Source organism: Thunnus maccoyii, chromosome 1 (genome assembly GCF_910596095.1).
Source record: "Thunnus maccoyii chromosome 1, fThuMac1.1, whole genome shotgun sequence".
NCBI lineage: Eukaryota > Metazoa > Chordata > Actinopteri > Scombriformes > Scombridae > Thunnus > Thunnus maccoyii.
The window spans coordinates 5,165,502-5,193,428 of NC_056533.1; the positions used below are offsets into that span (position 1 = coordinate 5,165,502).

The 27,927-nt window shown below is 39.8% G+C and overlaps 1 protein-coding gene across 1 annotated transcript; it reads right to left on the minus strand.

Annotated features, from left to right (window-relative positions):
• cd81a (CD81 molecule a) lies at positions 1-27,685 on the minus strand. The gene is made up of 8 exons (XM_042415312.1): positions 27,491-27,685; positions 17,552-17,666; positions 6,696-6,793; positions 6,509-6,583; positions 5,661-5,780; positions 3,490-3,585; positions 1,356-1,439; positions 1-494 (listed from the first exon to the last, which is right to left on the minus strand). Exons 1-8 carry the CDS (start codon positions 27,554-27,556, stop codon positions 432-434), a joined length of 717 nt encoding a protein of 238 aa, XP_042271246.1. The 5' UTR covers positions 27,557-27,685; the 3' UTR covers positions 1-431.
• Between the last annotated feature and the right edge of the window lie 242 nt (positions 27,686-27,927).

Below are 27,927 nucleotides of genomic sequence, written 5' to 3' on the forward strand. Positions count from 1 at the left end.
CACTGTTAATATATATATTTATATACAGTTTATACATAAAACAGTGAAAAAACATCCATAAAACCAAGAATATAAGAGCATGTTCATAGGCAAGGAAGCAGTAAACAACTAATTAATCACTAAAGGATTAGATCACCAGCTGGACTGAGCTGGTAAATGTAAATCATGTGTGACCGTGTGATATAATATCTACATATCAGGTTAGGATAGCACTGGTCAAATATGCATAACAACATCTGTGACTAACAAAAAATTTGTTGACAGTGTAATAAAAAAGCTCAATGGAGGATGGTCTACATTGTCTTCTCAAAGAGCTGACTAAATCCAGCAAGCTAAATATGTGACGTTTCCTGCTTAGAAAAGAAGAAGAGAAAGAATGAGACGGAGACTGCGAGGTCGTCCTTCCTTCATTGGTCAAGATGACCGTCGCTTTAGTAGACCGGGCTGTTGCGGATCCCGCAGCACAACACCATACTGAAGATCATCTCAAAGATCTGGGATGATAAACACAAGCAAGTGAGAATGTGATATATTCCCCATGGTAGGGTTACCATGACCAGCAAAAATATACAACTCAAATTGTGCTTTCAAAATGATACAACAGAAAGGATAAATGTGATATTCTATATTCTTCTTATTATCAATTTGTCTTATTCCTCTGATTTATCTTTTTCTTTTGTGCCAAAGAGCTACATTTTTACCACATCAGTGAGTCATACCGTTGCACTTGGTGACATGTTCCTTCATTACCATGAATACACACACTGTGGTTTATTATGACTCAATCCCACACACACCGTCCTGCTGCCAGAAACACTCAGAGGCTACAAAAAATGTGTATTAATCCACTGCTGCTGCCGTTGGTAGGTTTGGTATTTTCATGGGATTTATTCATAATAATAAAAATGTAGAGTAACACTAGCCTATACTTTAATCTAGCCCAGTAATTTCAGGTCTCAGGCAGACAGGTAGACAGATAAATATACACAAAATATGGTGTTGGTCAAATTAGTCCAAGAGGAGAAAAGCTTGATGGCAGAGAACTGCCATTAGTTTGATTAAAAGCATTTCACACTGATTGCTCCTGAAGTCAGAGAGATTAATTCCCCTTGTGTCCTTTAGGTGACTGATGCACTTTAACCAGCACCATTTATATTTTATATTACAAGATTTATGTTTTGTTTACAACCATTTAATAATTGCATTGATGCAGTGAAAGAGCAGTCACACCCCTACCCATGACTACATTACTGTATTTAGGATTTCAGCTGTCAGGTGAACGTGTCTTGGTAACCTGCTGTATGCTGTTGGATAAGTTTGAGGCTGAAGAAATACAGTGTGTTATTGAAACTCACCATAATAACTGCGACCACCAGAGCGGCGATACCAATCAGATAAATCTTATCTGAGAACAATTCCTGGATCCTATCGTGGCAACTCTGCAAAGGAAAATCATCAAAATATTATTTTGTATCTTGTTTACTGATTTTGAAGTCAATGGGAAAACAAGGTGCCATATTTTACTTTGGCTTTTTATTATTTAAGTACTATTCCATATTTATTCCAATGAGCAGTTTGGCTTCTTATTCATTCAGGGCTGTATTCAGAGTAAGGACTTATGTGACATTAGCGGATGGGTTCACAATTTTTCAAGTCTGTTTTAATACAACAGTCAGGTGCCCCATTGAAACATGCTTTCTTACCATAATCGTTCCTCCTGTTCATACTGAGCATTAGAACATCCCTTCATAATGCACTTACAATGTAAGTGATGAGGGACAAAATCCACAGTCCTCCTTCTGTGCCTCTGTGTCTCCTCATTTTAGCCATGCTAGCTGCTTGGGATGTTCAGTCACCTAACTAGTACTTGCAAAAATAACGACATTCCCATCCCATTCGTGTTCAGCGCTAATTAGCAAATGTTAGCATATGAACATGCAACATTAACATGGTGAATGTTAAGCCTTACTAGCTGCTAGCGTAGCTCTTAGTCTGATTTATTTTAGCAATCAACTGCTATTACTTTATCAATTTAATCTTATTACAACATGCTTTCTCTAAATTTTACTTCACAATAGCCTACTGTGTCTCTTGTATTTAGTCTATTATGTTGATTACACACAGTAAAAAATGCATTTAAAAAAAAAAAATCAATCCACTTTTTTTTATCACCTGATGTTGGATTAACAGTATTGGCTCGATACACAGGAAAACATCAGTTCCAGAAAACTGAACACAAGATAGTCCTGGCAACCTCAGACGCTTGGACTGGACTCAGATCATTTCAGTAATGTGAATGTGCTGCCAAGAAATCAAGATGAATCCCCTGTGCAGCACAAGTCTGAATACAGAGACCTTCCCTGCATATCTTTCTACTGAAATTTTGCACTGAAGCAGCTTATGTCTCCAGCCCTGAATACAGCCCTCAGTGCTTCTCTACATCACAAATTTAGTTGGAATTATAAACTCTGTTCATTATCCCATCAAAAGACAGTAGCTCTACATCAGTGTTTCTCAACATTTCCAGAGCCCTGACCACATAGATCTTTCTCACAACAGATATTTAGACATTTTAAACGTTTAACATTATGTGAAATGTGCTTATTCACTTTCTTGCAGAGAGTTAGATGAGAAGATCGATACCAATCTTATGTCTGTGCTCTAAGTATGACGCTGGAGCCAGAAGGGGATTAGCTTATCTTAGCATAAATAGTGGAAACAAAGAGAAACAGCTAGCTTGGCTCTGTCCAAAGTTCAAAAATACACCTACCAACACCTCAAAAGCTCACAAATTAGATCGTAAATGCTGTATAGTTATTTATTGGTGAACAACAACCAGGAGCAGACTTCTCTGAGTCATGTGGTCACTGTGAGTTTGCCAGGCATCCAGCAGAGACGCTGCACAGAAGAGCGTATCCTCCCACATATCCTCCCTGTACATTTGGAGAGTCAGGCTAGCTTCCAGTGCATATGCTTGCTAAGCTAATCATCTCCAGGCTCTCTCTTCTCGTCTAACTCTCTGCAAGAAAGTGAATGAGCATATTTTCCTGTTGAACAACTCCTTAAAAAATGGTTACATTCCAACTGACAGACTGACATGACATACTGGTACACCTAAACGGAATGGAGACATTATTAATTATGTTAGTAACACCTGTGCTTCAACAAGATACAATGTCTTCCTTTAGCGAAGTGCGTTCTTAAGAAATGAGTGCAGTGTTTTCAAGACCATTGTGATTGCTCCAAATGTATAATATATACATAAAACTATATTTCAAATCCATTTTTTTCTGATAAAACATATCACACACTTTTAATATTTCAATCTGAGATATATTTTACTCTAGAATGAAGTGAACAGTAACACACAGTACCTACATTTGTTGCTGCGCTGTTGAAGTTTTATGCTGAGTGTGGTGAACACAACCTCACAGTGTGACCAAGCTGTTGCATGCATGAAAGTGGTGAGAAAACTGTGATCACACTTACAGTTGTAGTTCCTTTGGGGCACAAATTGGTCACGCCGAGTGTGTCTGTAATTCTGGTCAGGAAAGCAGTCCCCTGGCCTTTACCACAGCAATCCAGCTGAAACACAAAGACAACACAGTGATGAAGTAGCGCTCCCTCGTCCTCTACTTACTGTACGTCACCCCCCATTCTTATTTGGTTTCTGTTATCTACTGGTTTTAACAGTTTAATGACAACACACTCTTGTGTATCATGCAAATTTTGCACATAGCCTCTATAAAGTGTTTGTTCCTACTTCATGTCATCGTTACTTGTCGTTATTTTACGTTCCACATTTCTCATAAACATATTAGTTGAAACATACAACAGACAAAAACTGTCATATGTATGTTTCCACAGATTTTTATTGACAATTGATCAACAGGTTGTATGAATTGTTTTTGCATATCCTCTTAGTTATGGTGCTTTCACACCTGATCTGTTTTATGCCCTGTGAGGAAAGCTGGTGCTTTTCCTCTTTGGTTTTTCTTGGTTTGGGCTGGCAAAGCTGTCGATCAAATTCTGGTATGGACTAAACAAATGGACCAAGACCCTCTGAGACAGAGGGTCGGACTCTGTCAGTGCGGTTCATTTGTGGTGTGAAAGCAAAATGAACAAAATACTATTTTTTCTGATTGTTAAGATTTGATTTTAGCATTGAATTCACAATCTAAACTACTATGATTCCATCTGCTGATCATGGAAACTGACAAGCCATCTTAATAAGTATGCAAGATCATTTGGTAACCTAGTAACACACGTGCACATCAGCACCAGTGCGGGGATTTTCCTCAATACATCAGAGAGTGAAAAGCAGCTATAACAAGGGCTGCAACTAACAATTATTTTCATTATCGATTAATCTGTTGATTATTTTCTTGATGAATCCATTAGTTGTTTGGTCCACAAAATGTCAGAAAATGTCTGTCACTGATTCCCAGAGCCCAAGATGACGTCTTCAAATGTCTTGTTTTGTCACAACCCAAACATATTCAGTTGACTGTCATAGAGGACTCAAAGAAACTGAAAATATTCATATTTGAAAGGCTGGAATCAGAGAATTTTTCTCTTAAAAAACGACTCAAGACAATTTATGAATTATCAAAATTGATGGCATTATGATGACATTATGGTTAAGATGCCTCTTTTTGTCTTGTTTCTACCAGCCTGTCATTATTTATGATATATGAGGTTTAGTTTCAATCTCGACTATTAATGTTCATAATCAGTCATTATTTCATGAGCTTTTCGTGACACCAGAGAAGTGAAGTAAACACATAAGGTTCACTAATGTGCTACATGATGACCTGCTGTTAGTCACCAGAAATTGATTTTCCCAAAAATCAACACTGGAGATGGACGTGAGTGAATCATTACTAGCAGAATTTTATAGCTGTTGTGAGGATTTTCTCATATTGTCAACTTTAGCTTGAAAGTGCACCATTAAAATGATATATAGTCGCTGGCCAGACGTCTCTGCCCATGCACAGGATGAGTCACCACCAAGACTGAGTCACTGGGAGCCATCTGTCAGAGCTGATTGGTATTATTTATGTTCTACTTCCCAATTAACGCCAACTGAAAGCAAGTCACTATGCTGCATTCAGCTGTGCAGTGAGTTTCATCCTTGAGGGAGAATTTATTGTGCTCCATGATGGATCCTCTGCTGCTGCTTGGAGAAATATTTATGCAACAAATAGTCCAATAACCTCTGACATGTCTGTGGCGCAACACAGTGTAACAATACTTGTTACACAGCAATAATGATGGCAAATATTTGAAAAAGTACCTTGACATGTACTGTGTTTAGTGAATGTGTCCAGAACTTTAACTGTTATCACAACTCTTGAATATGCAGTTGTTGTGATGTCAGACTGCCTGTATTAAGCAGAGCTCTACCTTGTGGCTATGTTTATGTATTACATCTCACACGTATCTGGGTCAGACATACACCTGCTGCTACACTGAACACTCAGCTGTCACATGATTCTTTCAGGGTGTTTATTTTTACATGTGCACAGTAGATTACTGCAATGAAGACTTGAGTTTGCTTTAACCATTAAGCATGCTCTCTTCCTTCTTTCAAGGGAGGGGTTATTTTGTTTTTTTTTTACATTATATCAAAATATACATTACATAGCGTATGTTCATACCGTCTCATGGAAGACCGTGAGCACAGAGGAGGCTGCCTGTTTCTTCTCCTGTTCAACAATAGTTGATGTTATGGCCTTGTCGTACACAGAGTCATAGAAGTTGATCATCTCCTTTGACACCTGAAACAGGAACAGAGAGGTTTTTGTTAGCTCTGCCTCAAACTTAATATTGTTACCTTGAAAATAAATCGCTAAATACACTACAATTCAGGCAAAGCCTTGGAGTGATGAGGGGCAATACAGCGAGATGGAAGAAGTGTTTAATTTGTTAAGATTTTTTTTGTTGTTGTTGCATTCACAGCAGCACTAAATATACAGTTACAGTAAAGAAAAAGTGACCAGCCATTCAGACCGAAAACAGCGCTGCATTAAATATAAGCTGTGTTGGTGTGAGTGTGTTTCTACAAAAACGCTGGTCTGAGTGATAGATTGATGAGTCTGAAGGTTCATCAGATACAAAACCACAACACAGTGGTTTATAAAGAGACCAGACTTTACAACTCTGGCCACAGTCCATTTATCAGTTTTATCAATGATCATGTGGGTTAACTGTAGAATTACCCTGTTCACATTTCAAAGTAATCTCCCAGGAATGTGTGCTTGCATGTGTTTGATTAGAATGACTTGGTATTGCTTTGCAGCACATGTTTAGCCAGGTCCATCTGAATACAACACTTTGTTTTTTTGCAGGAGGCCTCTGTGTTGGCAGAGTCAACACAGCGAGCCCATTGAAATAAATGAGGGGTCCTGAATTTACTGTACTGCTAAATGTTGCATGCCTATTTCTAGCTCTGATGTAAGTGCGTGTGTGTGTGTGTGTGTGTGTGTCTGTGTATGCATGGTCTCACTGTGTCTTTGTGCATGAAGCCCCAGATTCCAGCTGCAACCTCGCAGGCGAACAGGATGACCAGGCAGGCGAAGAACTGCAGGACAGAACGAAAACATTGGATAAACGGTTATGGTAAGGCTTTAGCTAAGATGGGGTTTTCCTTGATTGGTTAATGACAAAATAAGCTAAATGTGACAGTGACTCACAGTTCCCAGGAGACATTGGGACTCCTGGATGGCACCATAGCACCCGAGGAACCCGACTACCATCATCACAGCGCCGACAGCGATCAGGATGTGGACACCTGGATAAACAGACAGACTGATTAATATCCATGGCAACGCAGTTTATTAACAGGTAGGACTGACAGGAGTACTGCAGGGACGCCCGGTGTACTTGACTAAATACTCATGCTTTCAAAGCAGTTCAAGTTCATGTAAAGGACTATTACTAGAGCACAGACCACTGAAAAGGCTGTAAAACCACAGTGGTTTTAAAACCTTGTAAATATCCTCCACCTCATTTAAATACCTACATGCAAGCAGTAACATCTGATGGACAGCAGAGGGCACAATGATGTTTTTTTAGTGCCAGTTGTATAAAGCGACTCATGTTCTAGTTATGTTCACAGGATGTTGTTTCGTGTTCTCTTATGTAAATTGTCTACTCCATAGTTTAGCACATTATTTTCCACACAGGAAATAAAACACACACACTTATCTCACAGTTTTGAGCAGTTTTTACAGCATGTCAAGAAAAAGAAAGTGTGTGAATGTGCTCTACCTTCTCATCACAAATAGACTCATTTCCTGGTTTTTCACTTTGCTCTTAGTTCTATTCATCTGGGGAGGTGTGTGGCTGTAAACCCCCCGCTGTGTTTTGGCCCTTTTAGTACAACAGCTGAGAGAAAAAAAGTGAAAAACAGGCTGATGAAAGTTCAGGTCAATGGTCTGGTGTAGTGTGAGCCAGGCAAGCTAAAAGCTGGGTGGAAAGATGGGACTGGAGAAGAAAAAATCACTTCTGCCTTGTTTTTCCTTTAAAGACCGATTTGCTGTTTTTGCAAGTTTTAGTTCTATAAATATACATGACTGCCTAAGACTTTCCTGTGTTAAATGTTTTTCCGTCCAGCAGGTTGGTTTCCATTCAGTGCAGTAAACTTTAAAAAATGTAACTGCAGAGACGTGTTTAAGTGAGGTCAACTATCACAGTTCACATCTTGTTTTATCTTTGTGGTAACATAGACACATTTGAGAGGTCGACTGCTGAGTGGTGGTGTGTTCATGAACAAAGAGTGAGAATAAGTGAGAAAGAAAGAAGTGAGACATGAGCATTAGTTGATGATGAGAGGTGCATTCATGGACACAATAAGCAAATATTGATGTTTTGAAAAAGTGTGGAGAATGTGGCAGCTCCTCGAATAAAAATGATGCTATTCAGCAGCCAACTGTCATACTTTATCATTGTAACAATATCCCCCAAAAACATGGAGCCCTAAAGTGTTTAATATTCAATAAATCAATAACTAAATAGAAATAAATAATGTGATGAATAAACTGTATAATATATATAAAAACAATAAAGTCTGAAATAATCTAATAAATTACTGAAACTATTATAAATTACTTCATCATTCTTATTTTCATAACATCAAGTTTTTATCATTTTTATTTTATACTCTTTTCCAAAAATCTGTTTTTATTTAATCAAGTCATTTTTCCCAATGACATTTTCATTTCATGTCACATTTTATTTGATAATGCCACTGTGGTGCCATCATCATTCACCGTTCACTCCCATTTCAGCCAATCACATGCACTGTGCCTCTCTTAAAAGGGAACTCCACCGATTTTACACATTAAAGTGTGTTTCCAGGTGTTGGGAAGTACTACTGTATATGTGAAAAAAACAGTATGAAGCCTTTTGTGTCTCCAGAGGGAGCTGTGTGAAATCTGATAAATTGCCTCGAGTGATGTCACTTGAGTCAGCGTTGGTTGGGGCTCCACAGCCCCAGATTTATTTTATTTGTAGTCTTCAGCCAACAAATAAAATAAATCTGGGGCTATGGAGTTAGAAAGTAGTGAGGTTAGCAGACCTCTGTAGCCCACTCCTCATGTGGTCTTGAGGCTACATTAGCTGCTACTAGCACACACACCCGAATTTCGGACCGAACTGTTGGTTGTCGAGTTGCATTATGGGTAATTTATGTGGCTGGTTTTGACAAGGAAGAAGAATGCATGGAATAAAAAAAGACCATTTCTCTGGTTCTGCTGCATTGATTTTGTTCCTTTTATTTTAACAGTCCATTGTGAATCTAAATCAGTGCAGTACTCTTTTAAGCAAGCAAATTTAAAAACTACCAAATTCAGCCAGTTAGCTCCTGTTAGCTATAGCAACAACGTCAAACAAATTCTAAACCAACCAACAAGCTGCTGCTTTAAATGAACAGTGCACATAGTAATTCACATCTTCGTTTATTTTGCATAACAAGCTGCACAAGCTAGCTACGGAGCAGGCTACTAGCTAGCTAGAGTTTGGACTATTATTCAGCATCTAAGTGAAGAACCAGAGTGTGAACGGCAGCAGCTAGCTGGTCAATTCAGTTACTTTGGCAGCTTTTTGATCCTGAAGATGTTCCTCAGAGAAAGATGCACAACTCTGTGAAGAGAAAAAAATACTTTTTTTCTTTTGTCACCTCTTTAACCAACAGGAGCAAGCTAGCTTAGCGACACTTAGTGACCCTGCTGGGAGGCAGCGGGTATGATTGTTTGAAAGGTGAAGGGGAATTAATTAAAAGCATTACATTATAATGTCTTTTTAATTAATTTAATATTAAACATTTGGGCTATATATGAAACAAACTTCCCACCTCAACTTCATCAGACTACAAATAATTTTTTGACCTCACAAATATTGACTGAAACACAAACGCTGACGTCAGTGAGTACCAGGGTATTCTCCCACTGTCTTATTGTGCTTGAATCTGGGAGTGGAGCTCTTTGTGTCCAGCCCCAGCATCATTACTCCTGCTTGTCAGCTCAGACATAATTCGATTCTGGACCACTAACGGGTCCCCTACCTCGTATACCCCATCCCCCACCACTCTTCTGCCCACAGAGCCACTCACACACACACACACACACACACACACATACACTAATGCTAATTTATAAATCGATATCTTGGCGACTGACCAAGCGGTCCCTCCATCTCTTATATTGTGGCTCTCCAGTCTGACACAGTCCCTCCCCTCCCTCTTCCAATGCTGTTTGGCAATCACAATCTCTCCCTCTCTTACCACAGCACCACCCGTCCTTTCTATGTATTGCATTTGCTCATTTGAAATTATGCTCTCAATAATTCCATTTACTTAAATGTCTTTTCCTGTCTGTCTTGATTTAATCTCCTCATGAATCCTCTCCTATTATGTTCTCTGCTGTCTGCCTCTATTCATCAGCCCTACAGCATCTCCCTTATACAGACTGAGGAGGAGCTGATGGATTACATTCCTGCGTACGTTGCAACATTGCCACGAGATGTGTCAAGGTCTTCTCAAGTTTCAAGGCCACAAATAAAAAGATCACATGTGCTATCAAGTGATAATTCTGAATAAGAAATGGTTCCCATACTTGGCTTATCATTCCCGTCAGTGTTTTAATTATAATTTTTATTGCTACTTAAATCATCTGTGTGTTCCAACTGAAGTGCTTGTTGGATGATCCAACAGTGTCCCAATTTCCCAAAGCTTTCTGAAGTCAGAAGTGGTGCAATGAGATTTTTCTAACTTTCCGAAACAAGCACGCCAACTTTATGCCACGATTGGTCAGGTGTGCGGAGGTATGAAAGTAGGCAGGGTATGAACTTCTCTCCCAAGCTCTATCTTTTCACTGTTCACACAATTACTTCTGTCACTTTTTGTATGTGCCATTCAGCTATGAACTAGATTATTTCAAGCATAGCCCTTCCTTTATGGAAATTCTCTGATGTTGAAAATCAAAAGCCATCTATGTTCTTGAAATTAAACCTATTGTGTTTGTTTATCCGCTCACAGCTGGAAACAACATATAGCAATACAGCAAGCAGAATTTCCATGAGATGATTCATCTAATATAACAACATACCTCCAAATATTTTATCCAGATGTGCTTAGTTTCCATGTTAAAGTTATCCTACTATTGTTTGTTGTACAATGAAAGCCTTCCTTTCTGCTGCTTCCTGTTCCATTACAACTTGGAAGCTTATTAATAATACTGCAGTTCGTCCATGTAAGAATATCAGATATTCCGAGGGGAATTCAGAGATTAGGATAACTGCAATGGAAAAGATCTTCCTGATGGAACATCATGTAGGACACTCGATTTTTCAACCTGCAGACATTTTCAGGTTTCAAGTTTAGTCTACAGTGTTGACTGCAGATTGGTATTCTTTTGGTAGTAGTTTAATTCGTAGTAGAAATTGTAGTTAGTTTTGTTTTTTTTTATTCTCCATCAATACGTTACAGCATAACAAGACTGCTTGTTCTGTTTTTGACAGATAGTTACAGCAGGCTTTGTTGTAGTCCTAGAAATGTGATGGTACGGTGTAGGAAAGCTATAATCCAGTTCATACAACAGCATGTGCCAATGAACATGTGGAGCAGAACTCTGGATCATGGGTAAAATTAATAGTTGAATACGTACATCTCAGCTTTCAGTCCCTTCCTGGGCAAGTTTATTCTTTTCCAAATGCAGCTGAGCGACGTGGGAAACCCTGCACAGGGATAGTCCTCTGACTCAGATTCTACTTTTGTGAACTGGTACGGTAAACCACCGGATATGTATACAGTCACTGTAGGTCTGGTAGAACTATGACACATATTACAGTGTGATGCTGGGTTTCCAGGGTTTTTCCTACAATTGTAACATTTAGGCACAATGCCCAAGTGTTTTTTCACAGCCCCTAAGCCAAATGAACAGAAAAAAAAAACTATGCTGCAAGTTCTCTACAGTGTTTTGGTTTCATTTATGGTCATGCTAGCTTCTCTGTCCTCTCCTCTGCTCTCTTTGTCTGAGGGCGGGTGCTCCCATTTTTTTGTTTCTCCTGGGAGACTCCTGTAATTTGCATGGCCCTAAATCTTTATTATGAATAACTGTCATACACACGGATCCATAAGTTTTGTATGTTTGTCTGACGTTACCCAAGTTGCCAGATTGTTTATGAAACACAATCTACACACACACAACATACAATTTCAACTCATCTGTCACTACAATCTGATTCAAGGGGCGTGTGCACAGCTGCTGTCTGCACAGGAAGTCTTTCCTCCTGTCCTCTGTCCTCCTCCCTCTGCTGCTGATGTGATTCACTGACTGCAGGTACCGCTGGTAGAGAGGCGGGGCCGGTTTGTCTCAGCCAGCAGCTACATTTACAAGAATTTATCAAATACAAAGCAAAGTCAGGTTGTGTAACACATACAGGCAGTGGATGGGACACTGCGGGAAAACAGTTGAAAATATCGCTTGTCTACATGTTTATGCTTGTTGAGCGGGTGGTTTGGTTTGGTGGTGGTGGTGGTGGTGGTGGTGGTGGGGCGGGGTGTGATTAGCAGCCACACATTTCTCCATTCTCTATTTCTCTGTTTAGCGTCTTCAGGCTAGGCTAACCCATTGTTGCTAACTTCGGAGCTAACCCCCAAGCTGCAGCATTTAAGTGACACACTGTAGTCTGTACTGTAAAAAAGATGAGAGAAAGAGAGAGAGGGAGAGTCAGTGGTCAAGCGAGCTAGAGTGTGAATGAAGAGAGGGAAACGATGTTTTATCATATTTAAAATATAAATCTATTCTACTCCTGTACTGAATTATTCTTTTTTTTAAATGATCATTTAAAAAACTCAATTATTTAGTAAAGAAAATGTGAAAATGCATAGCAACCACAGCACCTAAGCCACCAGAAACCCAGGGGAAAACCATAATTTCATGTGAATTTGTCACTGCTACTTTTAGAAGCAGTGACATTTGCTTCTTAGTAAGTGAATGACTATGTGGTTTACTGCTGAACAGGAAGATGAGTCAAGTAGTTCCTGATGCTCCACTGGTCTTGGTCACTTTATGTGAAAGATGACCCCATGAAAACAGAAATCATTAAAAAATAAAGAACTTGTGATGTTCTGCTGGGATTACCTGCTCCCTGCGTGAACATTAACAGTTGCATGGTAATGTGAATTATGATTAAATATTAGGCCGGAGTAAGTGAAATGCTTTACCACTGGGGGGATGGATCTGTGTGTGTGTGTGTGCAGCTGTTCTCCACATTAACTGTCAGAGCATTTGCACCCATTTACTAGCTTAAATTTCCAAAGCAGTTCATGCAGGAGCCTGCAACCCCGCAGAGTGCAGATCAACTGTGAAAACCATAATCAAATTAAATGACATTCATTGATCTCCTATAATTAACTCAATGTGTTTTTCCGTTGTAATTCACATCAACTATGGATTTCCAGTTACCACACTTAAAACCATTTCAGAACTTATGATCACAAGCTCAGTCTTGTGACTTACTTGAATTAAAAAATTAAATTACTTCATGAGTTGAATGAATGTCCTACTGACAGGACAGCACAGTTGTACTAGTACAGTGGGCCAAGAGGTCTGTCTGTAAATGGCAAAGTCACTTTAAAAAAACAAAACAAGTTTGATTTTATTCAAACTAACATGTTGTTTTTTTTATTTAATTTGAATGCAACCCATGTAGGCTAATCAAAAAGTTAAAATGAAGGTTCTGTACGTAGTGCTGCCTGACTTCAGTGACAAGCTAACGTTATGTAAGGCAGGTGCATTTTACAAATAGCCTCACTGTTATCCACCATTTCCATCAATGGTGTCAAATCTACAATGTCTACAGACGTAACTTCTCAGATGGTTTGGTTTCATCAGTATCCGTTCAACACAGCTCGCTTGTTTTCTCCAGTTAGCAAAGGGTACAATGATAGCTTAGCGTGCTGATGGGCTAACAGCGCTCGCAATGGTAGATGAACAGTTTCATTTTAAGAACACTTTCAACACATTATTATGAATTGAGTAGTTAATTTTTTTCCTTTTATTTGAATGGTAGTTTGAATTTCCACTAAAAAATGACTGCAACTGCAACGGATGTTTACAACACACATTTAAATGGTTTTACCGTGTCTTTGTTTTCTCTTCCAAATAAATTTGACTAATCAGTTTGTTTAAAACCTATAACTGATGGAACTAATGGTTGGAGCGACAAAAATAAAACTCAAGTTGTAATAAACCATTCATAGCGTAATCACAAACAAGCTCTTAACTGTACTGGAAAACACTTTCCAAAACCAACTTTGTGTCAGTTTGACTAATATCACATGATTGTGTGACAGTCATAGGTCTGCTAATCATGATCAAGATCATTATCTACTTCAGTCCCAGCCTCCCCTGCCATGCTAGTTGTCAACTCTGCCACAAAATGATTTTATAACCTGGAAGGAAGTGACTTTTTAACATCTTTGCTGTTCAGAAAATTAATGAAACTGGACTTAACAGGAACTATGAACTCAAGTTTGAGGAACATAGAACATTTCACCCCTCGAACTCTTTCATTTAGTTTTAAAGTAAAACATGAGCACACTATTCAGTTGTACATCAACTAATCTATGTTTAAGCAGGCAACCACTGGGTGATTGTGAGTGTGTAGGGGTAAAGAGAAAGGAGACAAGCAGATGTAGGGCTCCATATTGAAAAGTTGCTGGCAGTGGGGGATGGAGACGCGAGGGGAGGGAAAAAAAGGGCAGACAGAGGTACAGGAAGGACTAGGGGAAAAATAAGGAGAAAAGAGACAGCACGACTCAAACACTAACCACATCCAGATGGGGAAGTGAGGGGGAGCGACAGTGGAAAGAAACTGAGAAAAGTGAGGGAGAGGAAAACTTTCACAGAGGAGGGAGGAGGAGGGGTGGGGTCGCTGAGAAGGAGGAGGAGGGAAAGGGAGGGCCAGTGAGGAATTTTTTCCTATACGGACCAGGCCTTTTCTCCTCTCCTCGGGAATGAGACGGAGGCTTTATGTAATGGTTAGGATGCAATCATTGAGCCTGTTTGAGAGAAACTCCCTAAGTAGTTCCTCTCTGAGTGGTGAGGCTTTTTTCACTGAACAACCACAGCTATGCTGCCATGGAGGGCGGCAAAAACAAAGGTCCAAAACACCCACTTCATTTTTCCTGTAACTGTGTTTTAAAAGAATCTTTCACACATTCATTTTGAAACTATAAAAAGCATCTTGCTATCATCCCTTCCCTTTAATATCTCTTCCCCCCTTCTCTTCCTCGGAAGGCTGATGACTCAGGTTGTTGACGCAGACAGGAAGACCAACTGTCGTAATGTGGGCGTCGATGTTGGTTTACAGAGTTGCAGAGAGAGGTGACGGAGCAGCTAACGTCATGTGGGAGCGCAAGCTTTGAACAGAGTCAGATGATAAGCTGTGTGTCCTCTGTTAGTCCTGGTCACAAGTTGCTGGTGATCTGGGCGAGGCGGGGCCGCCCCACTTCAACATGAACACATTTCACACCAGTTTACTATTCTCATGTCCAGGTTACTAACGGTCAGCTCGCCCACTTCCCTCCCTGAACGTCCTGTACTGTATTGTATGTGTGAGTCCATTCAACGAGGCTGTGATAGATTAGACAATGCTCTGTAGAGCTGAAACAATTAGCTGATTAATTGATTAGTTGTTTAGCAAAATATGAATCTGCAACAATTTTGATAATTGATTAATTAAAGCCAATTTGAAGACCTTTCACCTTGAACTCTGGGAAATTTTGAAACACCTTTTCACTATTTTCTCAAGTTTTGTAGACAATCAGTTAATCAAGAATAATAATAATAATGATAATGATGATGATAATGAATATGATAATAAAAATAAATTAATGGATAATCAAATAACCATTAGTTGCAGCCCTGCAGTTCAGTTTGGAAGAATCAATATTTATTCAGCTTTGGGGATCAGAACAACCAATCCTAAAATAAATGAGGAAAACAAACGTTACTATAAACTAGAGTGTTCGTCAATGCCTGATCATCATGGCCGCCCACTTTCCACCACACATGGCTCTAAGGAAAACATTTAAGAGCATTTTAAAAATTCAAGACCTCTTCTGTTTGTGCAGCTGGTAATCCAGTCTAACTCAGTAAGCGGGCAATAAGGCAGCTGGTCAGGGAGGTGGTGACCAACAACCTACTGGCCACTCAGGGAGGCTTCAGAGCCTGCTGGCAGATGGACAGCCATCTCTGCAGCACTCTGTTAATCATGTCAAAGGCACATGACAATCTGCCAGGATGTTGCGATTATGCAAAACGGCATAAACATGGCAAAAGGTCACATTTCATGTTTCTGAAACCACCCTGAGATGATGAGTGCGTAACCCACCAGAAAGAAGAAATGTAAATATATGTTCATTGTGGCTAGAAGAGCACATCAGCACAACACACCTGGCCCTGTAGTTAATTTTGAGGAGTTTAGAAATTCACTAATCTTACCCTCAACTAGTTTATAATGTGCTTGTTTGTACTGTATCTAATTTGATACCCACATGATGGGTCCCATAAGTAATTTACAAAAGGTTTTCTCATGACTCATCAAACTCTTTAGGCACATATAGAATACCATCCATGATGTATTAGCTCTAATAAAAGTCACCTCTTATCTTAAAGGTATACTATGCAGGATTTGTGTGTTGGTGTTTATAAACACACAGCATTCAAAGTTGGCCCCTCCTCCCCGGCTCAATGACTGAGCATGAGAGAGAGCATGAGAGAGAGCGTGAGAGAGAGCGTGAGCAGCGGCGGTCGAGCGAGCTAGAGAGTAAATGAAGAGAGGGAGCGGTGCTGTGAGAACAAAGCCATGGATCAGATAAATAAAACCTTATTTCCTGATTGTTTCATGGCGGTTATATTCTAAAACACACTCATGCCTCCACACATCTCTGCACAACCTTTGCGGGAAGTTGCAGCATTACTGGATTTTGTGTGAATGCGGAGCTGCATCTTGTCCACTGTGGCTGCGTGTGTGTAGCTCAGCCCCGCCCACGAGTCGCCCAGACACTCAGACCTGCAGCTGTTCATACATCCATGACACAGAGACAGAGAGCAGAGCGGAGCAGAGGAGAGACACGTAGAGAGCGATGTAACCTGGTTGCTATGCTATGAGTCCTGACCTCACACCCTGTCCGCTAGTATTGGCTGGGGGCTACACACCCACTGCCAAAAGGTTGACACCCAGAAGTGTCCTGAACACAGCAAAATAGAGGCAGAGGGCAGCGTCTCTGTAGATACATACACCACCACACACTTCTAGTGGGTCATAAGTGATGATTGAGAAGTATCATTTTTGTATGAGTCTATACATTGTTTTTTTAAAGGAAAATCCTGCATAGTATACCTTTAACTTATTAAAAATGAATATCCCATTCGTCTTATTCAACAGGGGCCTTATAGACCAAAGAGGATCCACTATTCTATCCATTAATAGTTAATGTTATTGTTTCACTGTTAGTTATTGCAGCACATTAAAGAAATGACACTGTGAAACTGTATTCAAAAACAAAGGAAATAATATGCCGATACTGGTTTCAAGTTAGAGGCACATACTTCCTTCTAGTATCTTGCATGAACTTGCTTTAAACTTGGACTCATTGATGAGGTCCCTTCACTGAGGGATATAGTAAAAGTTCAACTCATCTGAACTCAGTTTGTCTTTGACCAAAATTACCTGCCAGGATGTATTATATATCAAAATTTGTTTTGAAATTCAGACCAAATGTCAGATCCTACCTGATACGACCACTGTACTGTTTTTTACGCTGTGGTTTAGTGTACAAAGTGCTGTGTTGTGTGGAAATAATGAAGATGAGCGCAAATGCCAGTAACACCATCATTTTCCATGTGAGAGAGGATAGAGTGTGGCAACAGATGCTTTTTGTTGCCACAAGGCTCTCTTAACGAAAGTTTCAGCAACAGATTTTCCACAACATAGACGGCACAGAGACAGACAGTAAAGATGGTGTAGATGAGATACGTACTGATGTAGAAGGTGCTGGGGGCCTGGGCTCCATCAAATTCAAGTCCCAGAAGACTGCTGGTCTGGGGATCATGTCTCAGCCATAGGGCCACGCCCAAGATTACACCTCCTGCAAGCTGCAACACACAACATGACACGTAGTTCCTTCAGTGCATCTCATTTCATTCGGTACATTGCATTGTGCTGGTTACATTTTTAAAATCAATACTTTTTTGTTCACTTTCATATTTATTGGGCACATTCAGTGACCTAAACAGTCCATCACACATGCCTGCAGGACACTATGAGCTGCTTGTGTTTTATATTTGTATGTTTTACTGACACTACAGATAAGGCCTGCTGCCATTTATTGCAAAACAGTCTTCCCTTAGCTGAAGTTAGTTTGTTTTCTTGGCAATAGTTAGCTGAGAAGACAGATAGCCCTCTCATGTTTGTATGCTGAATATGAAGCTACTGCCAGCAGCCAGCTAACTTAAAACTAATGAACATGCTGTATCTCATTTGTTTCATCCATATGAAGTCTGAAACTGACAAACTGTAGTTTGATGGTGGGTTATGTGCTCCTACAACTATTTCTTGGCCAGGAACAGTTGCCATGCAACCAGCAGAGACTCACGGAAGTTACTGGAAATCAAGAAATTGTCCAGCTCCTACCTGTCCAAAAATTTGTTTTTTTACACTTTGTACAGATACAACAAATAAGTTAAATAATTAGTGAGCTTTACAGGTGCCGGTGGGCAAAGTTTGTTACATTTGGACAGAACCAGACTAGTTGTTCTCCCATTTCCAGTCTTTGTACTAAACTAAGTTAGCCAGCTGCTGACTTGATATCTAAAAGACAGACATGAGAGTGGCATCAATCTTCTCATCTAACTCTCAGAAACAAAGTGAATAAATGCATTCTCTGAAATGTTACACACTTTAAGTTTATTTAAGTCAGTCAGGTGTGGTGCAGAAGGGATATTTTGAGTGTACATTTGACGACACAAGCAAGACACGTCTGTGAAACCCTTTGTTTTTTTTCTTACTTCCTCCACTGCCCAATTTCCTGGGGGAAACCCTGCACACACTGCGATGTGTAACTTTGCTATATAAATATATTGTTCTCCAGGTTGGTTTATATTGACATAAGCCTTCCCCAGGCCTTTTTGTTTTACCCAGGACAAAGAAATCCTAAATATAACCAGAGTTAGCATATACCTCAGCAGGCACACAGGAACAAGCACCAGCACACATACGGCAGCAGTAAAATAAACCACTGACGGACAGAACCAACACCCTTCCCCTCAACATGAGTTTGGATCTAAACGTCTGCATCTTTTAATATATTTGAAAAAATGTCCTTCTTCTTTCCTGTGACAAAAACAGAATATTTAAACTAAACTAGCTTCTGTGAATAGATTTTTACCAAAACAGGCTCAGCGCTCTTACTCCCTCCCATCCTCCTCCTCTCTTAGTGATCTCCATTCCACAGCTGAGGACAGCTGCTGCCTAGCAACCAGATCAACACCATTACTGCCAAGAGTGCAGAAATTCAACACAACCACACAACCACATACACACACACACACACACACACACACAGAATTACTAACTTTAAGTTAACCTCTACCGCATTACCACGTGAATTACCACTGAGATGAGTCACTGAAATGCAAGAGGGTTAAATAAAACATGTTTATACAGATTCCTGAGAGGCTTTAGTTTACAGTGTTTAGATGATGAATAGAAGGAGAACTCTGTTGAAATTCATCAATTTTAAACTCTGGCTGGGATGTGACCAGGGTCTGAAATTAACACCCCCCAAGCGCCAAATGCGGGTAGATTTTCTGTTTGGCGAGTAAATCTCAGAAGGCCACATTGGCGGGTAAATATTTGTACCGAAATAGTCATGCAGTAAAATATCTGGCATGATGGCTTGGAGGAAATTACTCAGGTTTGTCCCTATACAGTGTAGACACGTGTATAATGTGTTTTTTTTTACACACTCCTAAACAGTGCCACGAAACTGTAGGAGATGGTCTGAGGCGAAGGAGTGCCGACCACAGACTGTCTCGAGCACTCCTAGTTTTGTGGATCTAGTGGATTTTTTCATCTACCAATCCCTTTGGCAGGTGAGTCAAGAAGTTCATTTTCAAACGCTGGATGTGATCGAGGCTGGAGCAGCCCAGCTACTGCTGGAGCACAAAGACAGTCCTGGTCCCAGGTTAGCCACAGTTTCAAGGGCAGCAGTGCAAAGGGATGTGACTCCCAAACACAACCACCAGTACAGCTATGAGAAAGAAAGTATTTCATCACAAATCCATGAGATGGCTTTTGAGCCGTAATTATGGGATCTGGGATGTTAGAGTCAGAGGTGCAGGCGGCTTCTGGAGAGACTACAGATCTTGAACTGTCTCAGAACAATTTTAGAGGAGAATCACTTAAACTCAGATGAAATTCAACAGGAGAAGTTAGAACTGGACTCACATCTCACCTAGAGCAGACAAAAAGGCTCAACTATTGATTGAGTAGTTAAGTAGAGCTGAAACAATTAGACAATAAGTGGATTGACAGAAAAATAATCTGCAACCATTTTGGTAATAGATTTCTTCATTTAAGTATTTTTTTTGTTTTTTCTATGACAGTAAACTGAATATCACTGGCATTTTACATATTTATATTACTGATAATGAAAATAATTGTTAGTTGCAGCCATATAATAAAGTAGTATAGACTAATAGCAAGGTTTTTTTGTAATAAACCTATTTCACAGCAGACACTTTGACATATAATGGTAGAAAAACCTCAGGTCTAAGTCATACATTTAAACTGGCTGCAATCCTTCTAGTTGTTTCAGTAACAGCATGCTGGTTCGCTGGAATGGCGTACGGGGACATTTAAATGGAACAGACTCATCATTAATACTGTTAGTTATGTTTATGTTGAAATGTCTGCTGTGAGAGAGGAGTATTAACAAGATTAAGTAGGAATCCACATAATAAGCAAGAGCGTAAGTGCGTTCTATTTGTTCAATCCACACTGACAACAACCGCACCTACATTCATCGTCTCTGTCCACAGAAGCAGAAGTCTGTCTGCAGAAGCAGAAGTTCCTGGGAAGCTGAGAGGACAGCGGCCAGACGGAATGCCCCCACCAGACTGACTGACAGCAGAAATTTACTGAACCAAAATAGTTTTCATGTCGGCTACACAGGAAGAAATCAACAGTGTTTGTATTTATTGATTCATTGATTTTATTTCCCACCGTAGCGAGTGAGGAGAATCTGCCTACATTGAAACTGGTAGCTCACAGCCAGACCGGGAGCCTTGATAAATCAGTATAGATACAGTTTGAAACACATAAACATTGAAACACATATACAGTGGGATATTTGTGTGATTTAAACAACTGTCTGTGCAGATTACACTTCATTAAACGTGACAGAAATAGACTCAGAGCATAAAAAAAAAAAATCGCACGTGTTTCGGAGTCAGTATGGATTAATGTATTTAATAAAATGGAAGCGAATCTGTTCCATGAAACGAGTGACGAACATCAAAAACGCTTCTGAAAACACCTTCTATGTGAATCGGCCATAAGAGTCTACAGCCACGCTAGCAGCTCTGTGAAGCTCTACAGCAGTACAGTGGTGCTTTGAGCCAAGTGCTGATGTCATATTGCGAACATGCTCAAAATGACAACACTAACATGCTGATGTCAAAGCAAGTATAACGATTACCATGCTCACCATCTTAGTCTGGCATGTTAGCATGCGCATATTTGCTTACTTAGCACAAAATACAGTACAGCTGAGGCTGATGGGGAAGTCAACATATTTGCAGGTATTGGACAAAGTATTGGACAAATTGATATCTTGACCAGATGACATCGCTAGCTGAAAAGTCAGAAATCAATGTTATTACAGTTCATCTTGAGGGTGGGATGAACATCTGTACCGAATTTCAGGGCAATCCATCCAATATTTGTTGAGATATTTCACTCAAAACCTCAAATGTCAACCTCATGGTGGCGCTAAAGGAAAAGTGAGGGGATCACCAAGGTCAGTAGGATTCATCTTCTGGGGACCATTGAATATTTGTTGACATATTTCAATATGGACCAAAGTGGCAGACCTTCAGACCGACTGACCAACATTGCCACAACCAAAGCCATGCCACTAGCATTGGGATGTCACATTTCTACGTAAATGAGTTCATCTTGTTTTAAATTACATGTCCACACAGGCGTTTTCATTTGTTTTTCTTAATTAGACCTCCACAGGAATGTGTTGGTGTGTACAAACTGTGCTCCTTGACATCTCCCTAACCTCCCTGTTACTTCTGCTGCACTTATTACACCTATATCATTCTTTTTAGTAGATAAAGTTTGGTGGCTCAGTAGCCTTTCAACATACGTCAACAAGCTTGACTTTATTGTTGTCGTTGGCTGGGTATATCCACTGTCCAAATTCTGTTTTTCCAACACAAAATGTTCTGCTCATTGGATGTAGGCTATTATAAGTATTGGACACCAATACTTTCATGAGGACACCCTGAGTGATAAAATGCCAACTGTTGAATCAAGTACAACTTAACTGACTTGACTCTGTGTTGTAGACATTATCGCTCTATGGAAGTCTGATGAAACATATTTTCTCCATCAGCGTCTTCCTATGAACAATGGGTTTCAACATGACCACAGTTTCTTGCCAAAGTTAGAGCAGTTTGGGTTCTTTCACAAGACAAGATTTCCATCTGTGCCCTTGCTGTTGTTTGTTGTTTGAAGGGAAAAAGGACTCAGACGCGAAAAACGTGATGTCAGGTACTCATGTGCCCCAGTCAGGGACAATCACTGTTGATTGTTAAGTGTTCAATATGTAGTTATAGAGAAATACTTAAGATTTGAAATCAGGTTTTCAAGATTGTTTTTCGAGATTGTTTCAGCTCCAACTGAAATACTTTTTTCGTTGGGAACTAGGAAATACTGGGATGTTAAAATGACCACAATATGAACAGCATTTTCCTTGGGACACGTCCTACTCATCACAAGATTTATTGTATGTACGCTACTTTTTTCATTCTGTTGTTGGAATTTTTACACTCAAATCAGATGTCAGACTGTTCAAATCTTACATATGCATGTATTTTATTAGAATAAAATGTCCTCTTTTTATTAGATCAAGACTTAGAGACAGGAGGACATACTACAATCACAGAGTTATACTGGAAGCTAGATTGGTAGCTCATAGGTTAACATTAGTATAACTGCAGATAGGCCCCATTTTCAGTGACTGATAACATTTTTGGCCTTGTATGTCGAAGACACAAGCAAACCATCTGTTGCTCATTCAGCCACTGCATTCGGTGTCACACATTCCACACAAAGAAAACTGTGTAAACACACGGGTCAGCATCATCATGTTTACTGCCGCCTGCTGTCACCAAAGAGAGGCGGCTGACAGTGTGGGCTTATCTTGCTCCTTCTGAGCAAAACCTAAGATTCATGATAATATCAAGCCAGTTCTAATGTGTTGTAAGACAGGAAAAAACACAGATCAACATCTCCGACTCAGTTCTCACACTTAATGCCTCCCAAGATGGAAGCGCGACTTATAGATGAGGGTGAAACTCTGAAATTGTCTCAAACATCATCAAGTGTAAGATAAGCACAGCCAAAGTGTCCCCGCCAGCCCTCCCTCTAGGGTCTATTTCTGCCCGTTGCCCAGAGTGCAGGGGGTTGTAAAATGCTAGGCATGCTGGAGGACGGGTGTGGGGGATGGGGTGTGGTCTGCAGTTCCCATAAGACTCCTAAACCACCACAGAGAGGCTTGCCTCCCACCCCCCACTCCCTCTGTAACCTCTTAACCCTCTCAGTGTCCGGTGTGATTTATGGAAACAGGAGGTCTCATTTTTTTTTAAAGAGCCAGCCTCCACAGCCGGCTGCTGAACGACCGCACATCACAGTCAAAGCGTCTCTTCAAATGGACTGAACTTGTCAGCCCCGACAGATCCATTCACAAAGCTCTTTAGAGCAGCCAATAAAACTAAAAGGGCTAAAGTGGGCTATGTGTTAAAAAGAGAGGAGGAGCCACAGAGATGCTGTAATGCACTTTAAGTACTCGTAATGCATCATATTATAGTCACTTTTCAGGAGTTTTACCAACACTGCATATCAGGAACTGTTTCATACTTGATCTCAGCGTCATACATCCTGCTGCATCCTGTTTCCCTATCGTTGTTTTTCCATCATTACAATTGATTGCGTTCAAAAATGTTTTAACGCCTTACACCAGAGCTGTCAAAAATGTGTACACTACATGTGGCCAAAAGAATTTCCTACAATGGAATCCAAATTAAGATATGTCTTTAAAACACAATAAGATATATTCCATATTTACAAATCTCCTTGGTGTCTCAACACAGCTGGCTAACAAGAAGAAAATCTTCAAAAAAAAATGTGATGTTCGTCCCAATAAAAATAACCTGTATCCTCAATTCTCTGATGTAACTTTTTACAAATGGAACTGGAAACAGAACTGCAAAAACACATAAAAATGATCAAAAGGATAGATTTGAATTTATTTTTCTGGCAAAACTGTTGTCACTACGTCCATCATTTTGTATCCCAAAGTTCTTAATGCAATAAATCAAGAGTTATGTGTAACTACAGTTATGTGAATATGGAGGACTACCAGAGATGATTTGTAATATCTGGATGAAGTACAACATCATGATGACAGAAACTAGGGAAGTATGTCCAAGATAAACTAAATGGAAACATCTTAGTTTAGCCTATTAGCATGCTAACATTTCCTAATTCGCACAAAGTACAGCCGATGCTGACGCAATGTCATTAGTGTTGCTGTTATCTGGTCATAAACCTAGTAAGTACTGGGCAAACAAGGGAAACAGAGGAAAGGTCAATGGACTATCAAAGTCATCATGATTCCTGTGGGCACCATGGACATGTGTACTAAATGTTGTGGCAATCCATCCACTAGTTTTGAGAAAGTTCAGTCTGAACAAAAGTGGAGGACCAACCAACCACTTACAGATTCCTGTAAAACTGATCAGTGCTACACTAAATCCATTCTGTTGGAAGCTCGTAACCCTAAAGGTAATAAATTCTAACCAGCAAAAAGAGTAGATCCATATGTTCATTGTGTTTTAAGTAGTGAGAGATTTGGGCATTCTAGGAACAAGACATTGCCTTATGGCAGATTAATTGGTCTCTGCTTCCCAAACTGGTTACAATTGTAGACAAAGGTATTTTATTACAAAGGAAACCCATAAATGTGGTATAATTACATTTCAATGTAGAGATAAATCCTTTGTTTATTTGGCTGCATGCTATTTGGTGATATAACTGAGTTTGATTTCTATTTAGCCTGAAGAAGAAACACTGATTTCATGTGAATACCTACTTTCTTTGCATGAACTAAAAAAAGATACAGTTGGATCCCAGAGATACCCATCATGGCTGGTAGTGAAGACAAAGTGGTTTTTTGTCTTTATTATGGACTCAATAGTTAATTTCACTTCTGCTACTTTGTGTCTTGGTGGCACTTATGAGAATTGCAGTTTTATTAAGATGATATTAAAGTTTGAACGAGTAATTGAATAGACGCACTTGCTTATTGAGTCGCCTTCTGGAAGTAAGTTAATGTAACTCTTTGAAGTTCAGAAAGAAAAAGGCCCCTGTTCTTTCCACAGTGAGATTTACTGCCTGTTATCTATGTTAGATAAAGCTGGTACCACAGTTTTATTATTAACTCTCTGGTCCCTGAACAGTCAGACTGAGGAAAACTGCAGCAACTGGAATAAAGAGCCTATTGCTCTCTTTTCAACACTATCACTTTAGTTGTCATTCATCATTGATAACGGCAATCAGGGGCAAATGGTCATCAGGGGTAACAGCATTTCCTGTTGGGCCAGCCGTGAGTCTACCAACATCAATATGAAAACTAAAAAAAACTGTACCTTATAGTTCCTGCAAAAGGTTTAAAATGACCATTAACTAGGCTGACCATGACAATCTTTCAAAATTGTTCAAATGATTAATATTATAACCGACAATACTGAGCATTGTTTTGAACACCATTTAAAACCCATTTTCTATTGATTTATTGTAGTAATTACATTTTTATGTGGCACGTCTCATACAAATTAATACAAAACAATGTGGTTTAAAAGTATTTTCTTAAATCAGAAAAGAAAAGCAAAAGTGGGAACATAAAAAAATAATTAAAAAAGAGACATTTAATAATAAGTCAATAATAATTACTGGACATGATGAAACAAGAGAAAAAAAATCAAAGTTGAACCAATTATTCAAGTAGTCGATTGACAGACAATGAATCAGCAATAATTTTTCATAATTATTTGTTACAGCTGTATATCTTTTGGTTTTGGAAAGAAACACCAATGCAAATGTCTCAATAACGAACCACAATACAATGAGTTCAAATTACATGGAACAAATATTGAAAGCTAACACCTACAAACTCTCAGCACTGGATCGCTTATTTGCTGATAAAGCTACGTATTATAACATCTTCCAATGTCTCAAGACTCTATCTGCAAAGAATCAGGAGCAGAAAGCAGGTCTGTACCAGAGTGATACTGTTTATCTGCAATCAACACTTTTGCTTTCATTCAAAAGCTCGTATGGAAGATGGCACATTTAAAATGAATACAAATGATGATCATGGCCAAACAAAGTCATTACAGTTGGCCTCTATGATCTCTATCTATTAATTATTCCGTTATTGCAGTAGCCTCAGGAATGACGTCAGTAACCGGCCACAGCCCCGACAGCTCTGAGATGCTTTCTACTGGTGGATACTTAAGAGAAGCAGAAACAAAACATCTCTGAGCAGAGCACTCTCTCACTGAGTGAAACTCACTGTTAAGACAGATTTCTCATTTCTACTCTTCAGTTTTGATTTGTCATTTTGTGAGTTAAGTCCTCCAGTAAACATACTGAATAAAAGTGGTGAATCTACAAGGTGTGATTAGCAGGGACTTCTCCAATTACTTTTTGACTCTCATAGGGTATAACTGCTGAATAAAAAATAAAAAAAACCTAAGGAAAAAACGTACGAAAGTAAATGAAAATCAGTGAAGGAGCAGTTTGAGTGCAAACTTCGCAGCGGCTCTTACACAAGGAGTAAAAAAACTAAACACCCAGAAATGTTTCCATGATCCATCACCCAACACAAGGCCTTGACTCACCAAATGGAAACCACACACACACACACACACACACACACACACACACACACACACACACACACACACACACACACACGTTGGGTGGAGGATGTAATCCAAACAAAGCCAGTCTCCTGCCGCCCAACATCTAACGGTGGAGCATCACAAGCTGAGCAGAAATGTGTCGACATGCTTCTTCAGCTGCTGAAAGTAAACTCAAATTTGATTGTAAAGTATTGAACTTTCAGCTTTATATCACAGCAAATCACAACTATTGGTTGAGATGATCTTCATGCGGTCTTCATATGGTCTACATGTGGTCTACATGTGGTTACAGACCCCTTTTTCTCCGTTTCATTGAATTCTTCCTCTCACTTTAAGATCTGAGGTGACTCCTGAGCCATGTTGTGTTTTGTCTCGTATAAACTACATATAGGCTGATGAACCAGCCCGTGGGTGTGTGTTGTAGTTACGTAAATTAACCACACATGTCATTTTGTATCAATTCATTTGATTATCCTAATTTCACCGCAATCCACCCTGGAGGTAGAAAACTGTCACGCGGGTATTGTAGAGGTATAAAGGCGCTAAATGTGAGATGTGACGTACATGTTGTTGGTTTCATTCATGATAGACCAGCAGCCGAAACAAACCAGATCCGTTAAAGACAGAGAGGAGGCGGCGCTGCGCCACACACACACACACATAAACACACTCACAATGAGGTGAAAAGCGAGGCTGCTTACCCAGAAGATGAAGTTGAAGAAGAAGAGCATGTACTTGATGCATTTGGTGCAGCCTTCGACCCCCATGGCGGTCCGTCAGACAGAGAGATGTGGCGCAGAGTTAACGGGATGGTGTCGGCAGCGTGCGACTAGCTGGAGCTCAACTGAGGATCTGGATTTCAGTTCGGAGACAGAGGCAACACCCAGCTCCTCCCTCCCGCCCTCACTGCAAAACAGAGCATCCCCCGTTATAATCCAGCCCGACAACACAACACTTCCCGTCTCAGCCTTCAGAATAAAACCCATATTTGAAGGACGAGTTCACTGTTTTTCAAGTCTGTTTTTACAGTCAGGAGCACAAATGAACATTGAAACATGTTTTTCTAGCTGTTATCATTCCTCCTGTTCATATTGACCATTAGAAGATCCCTTCATAATGCACTTATAATGTAAGTGAT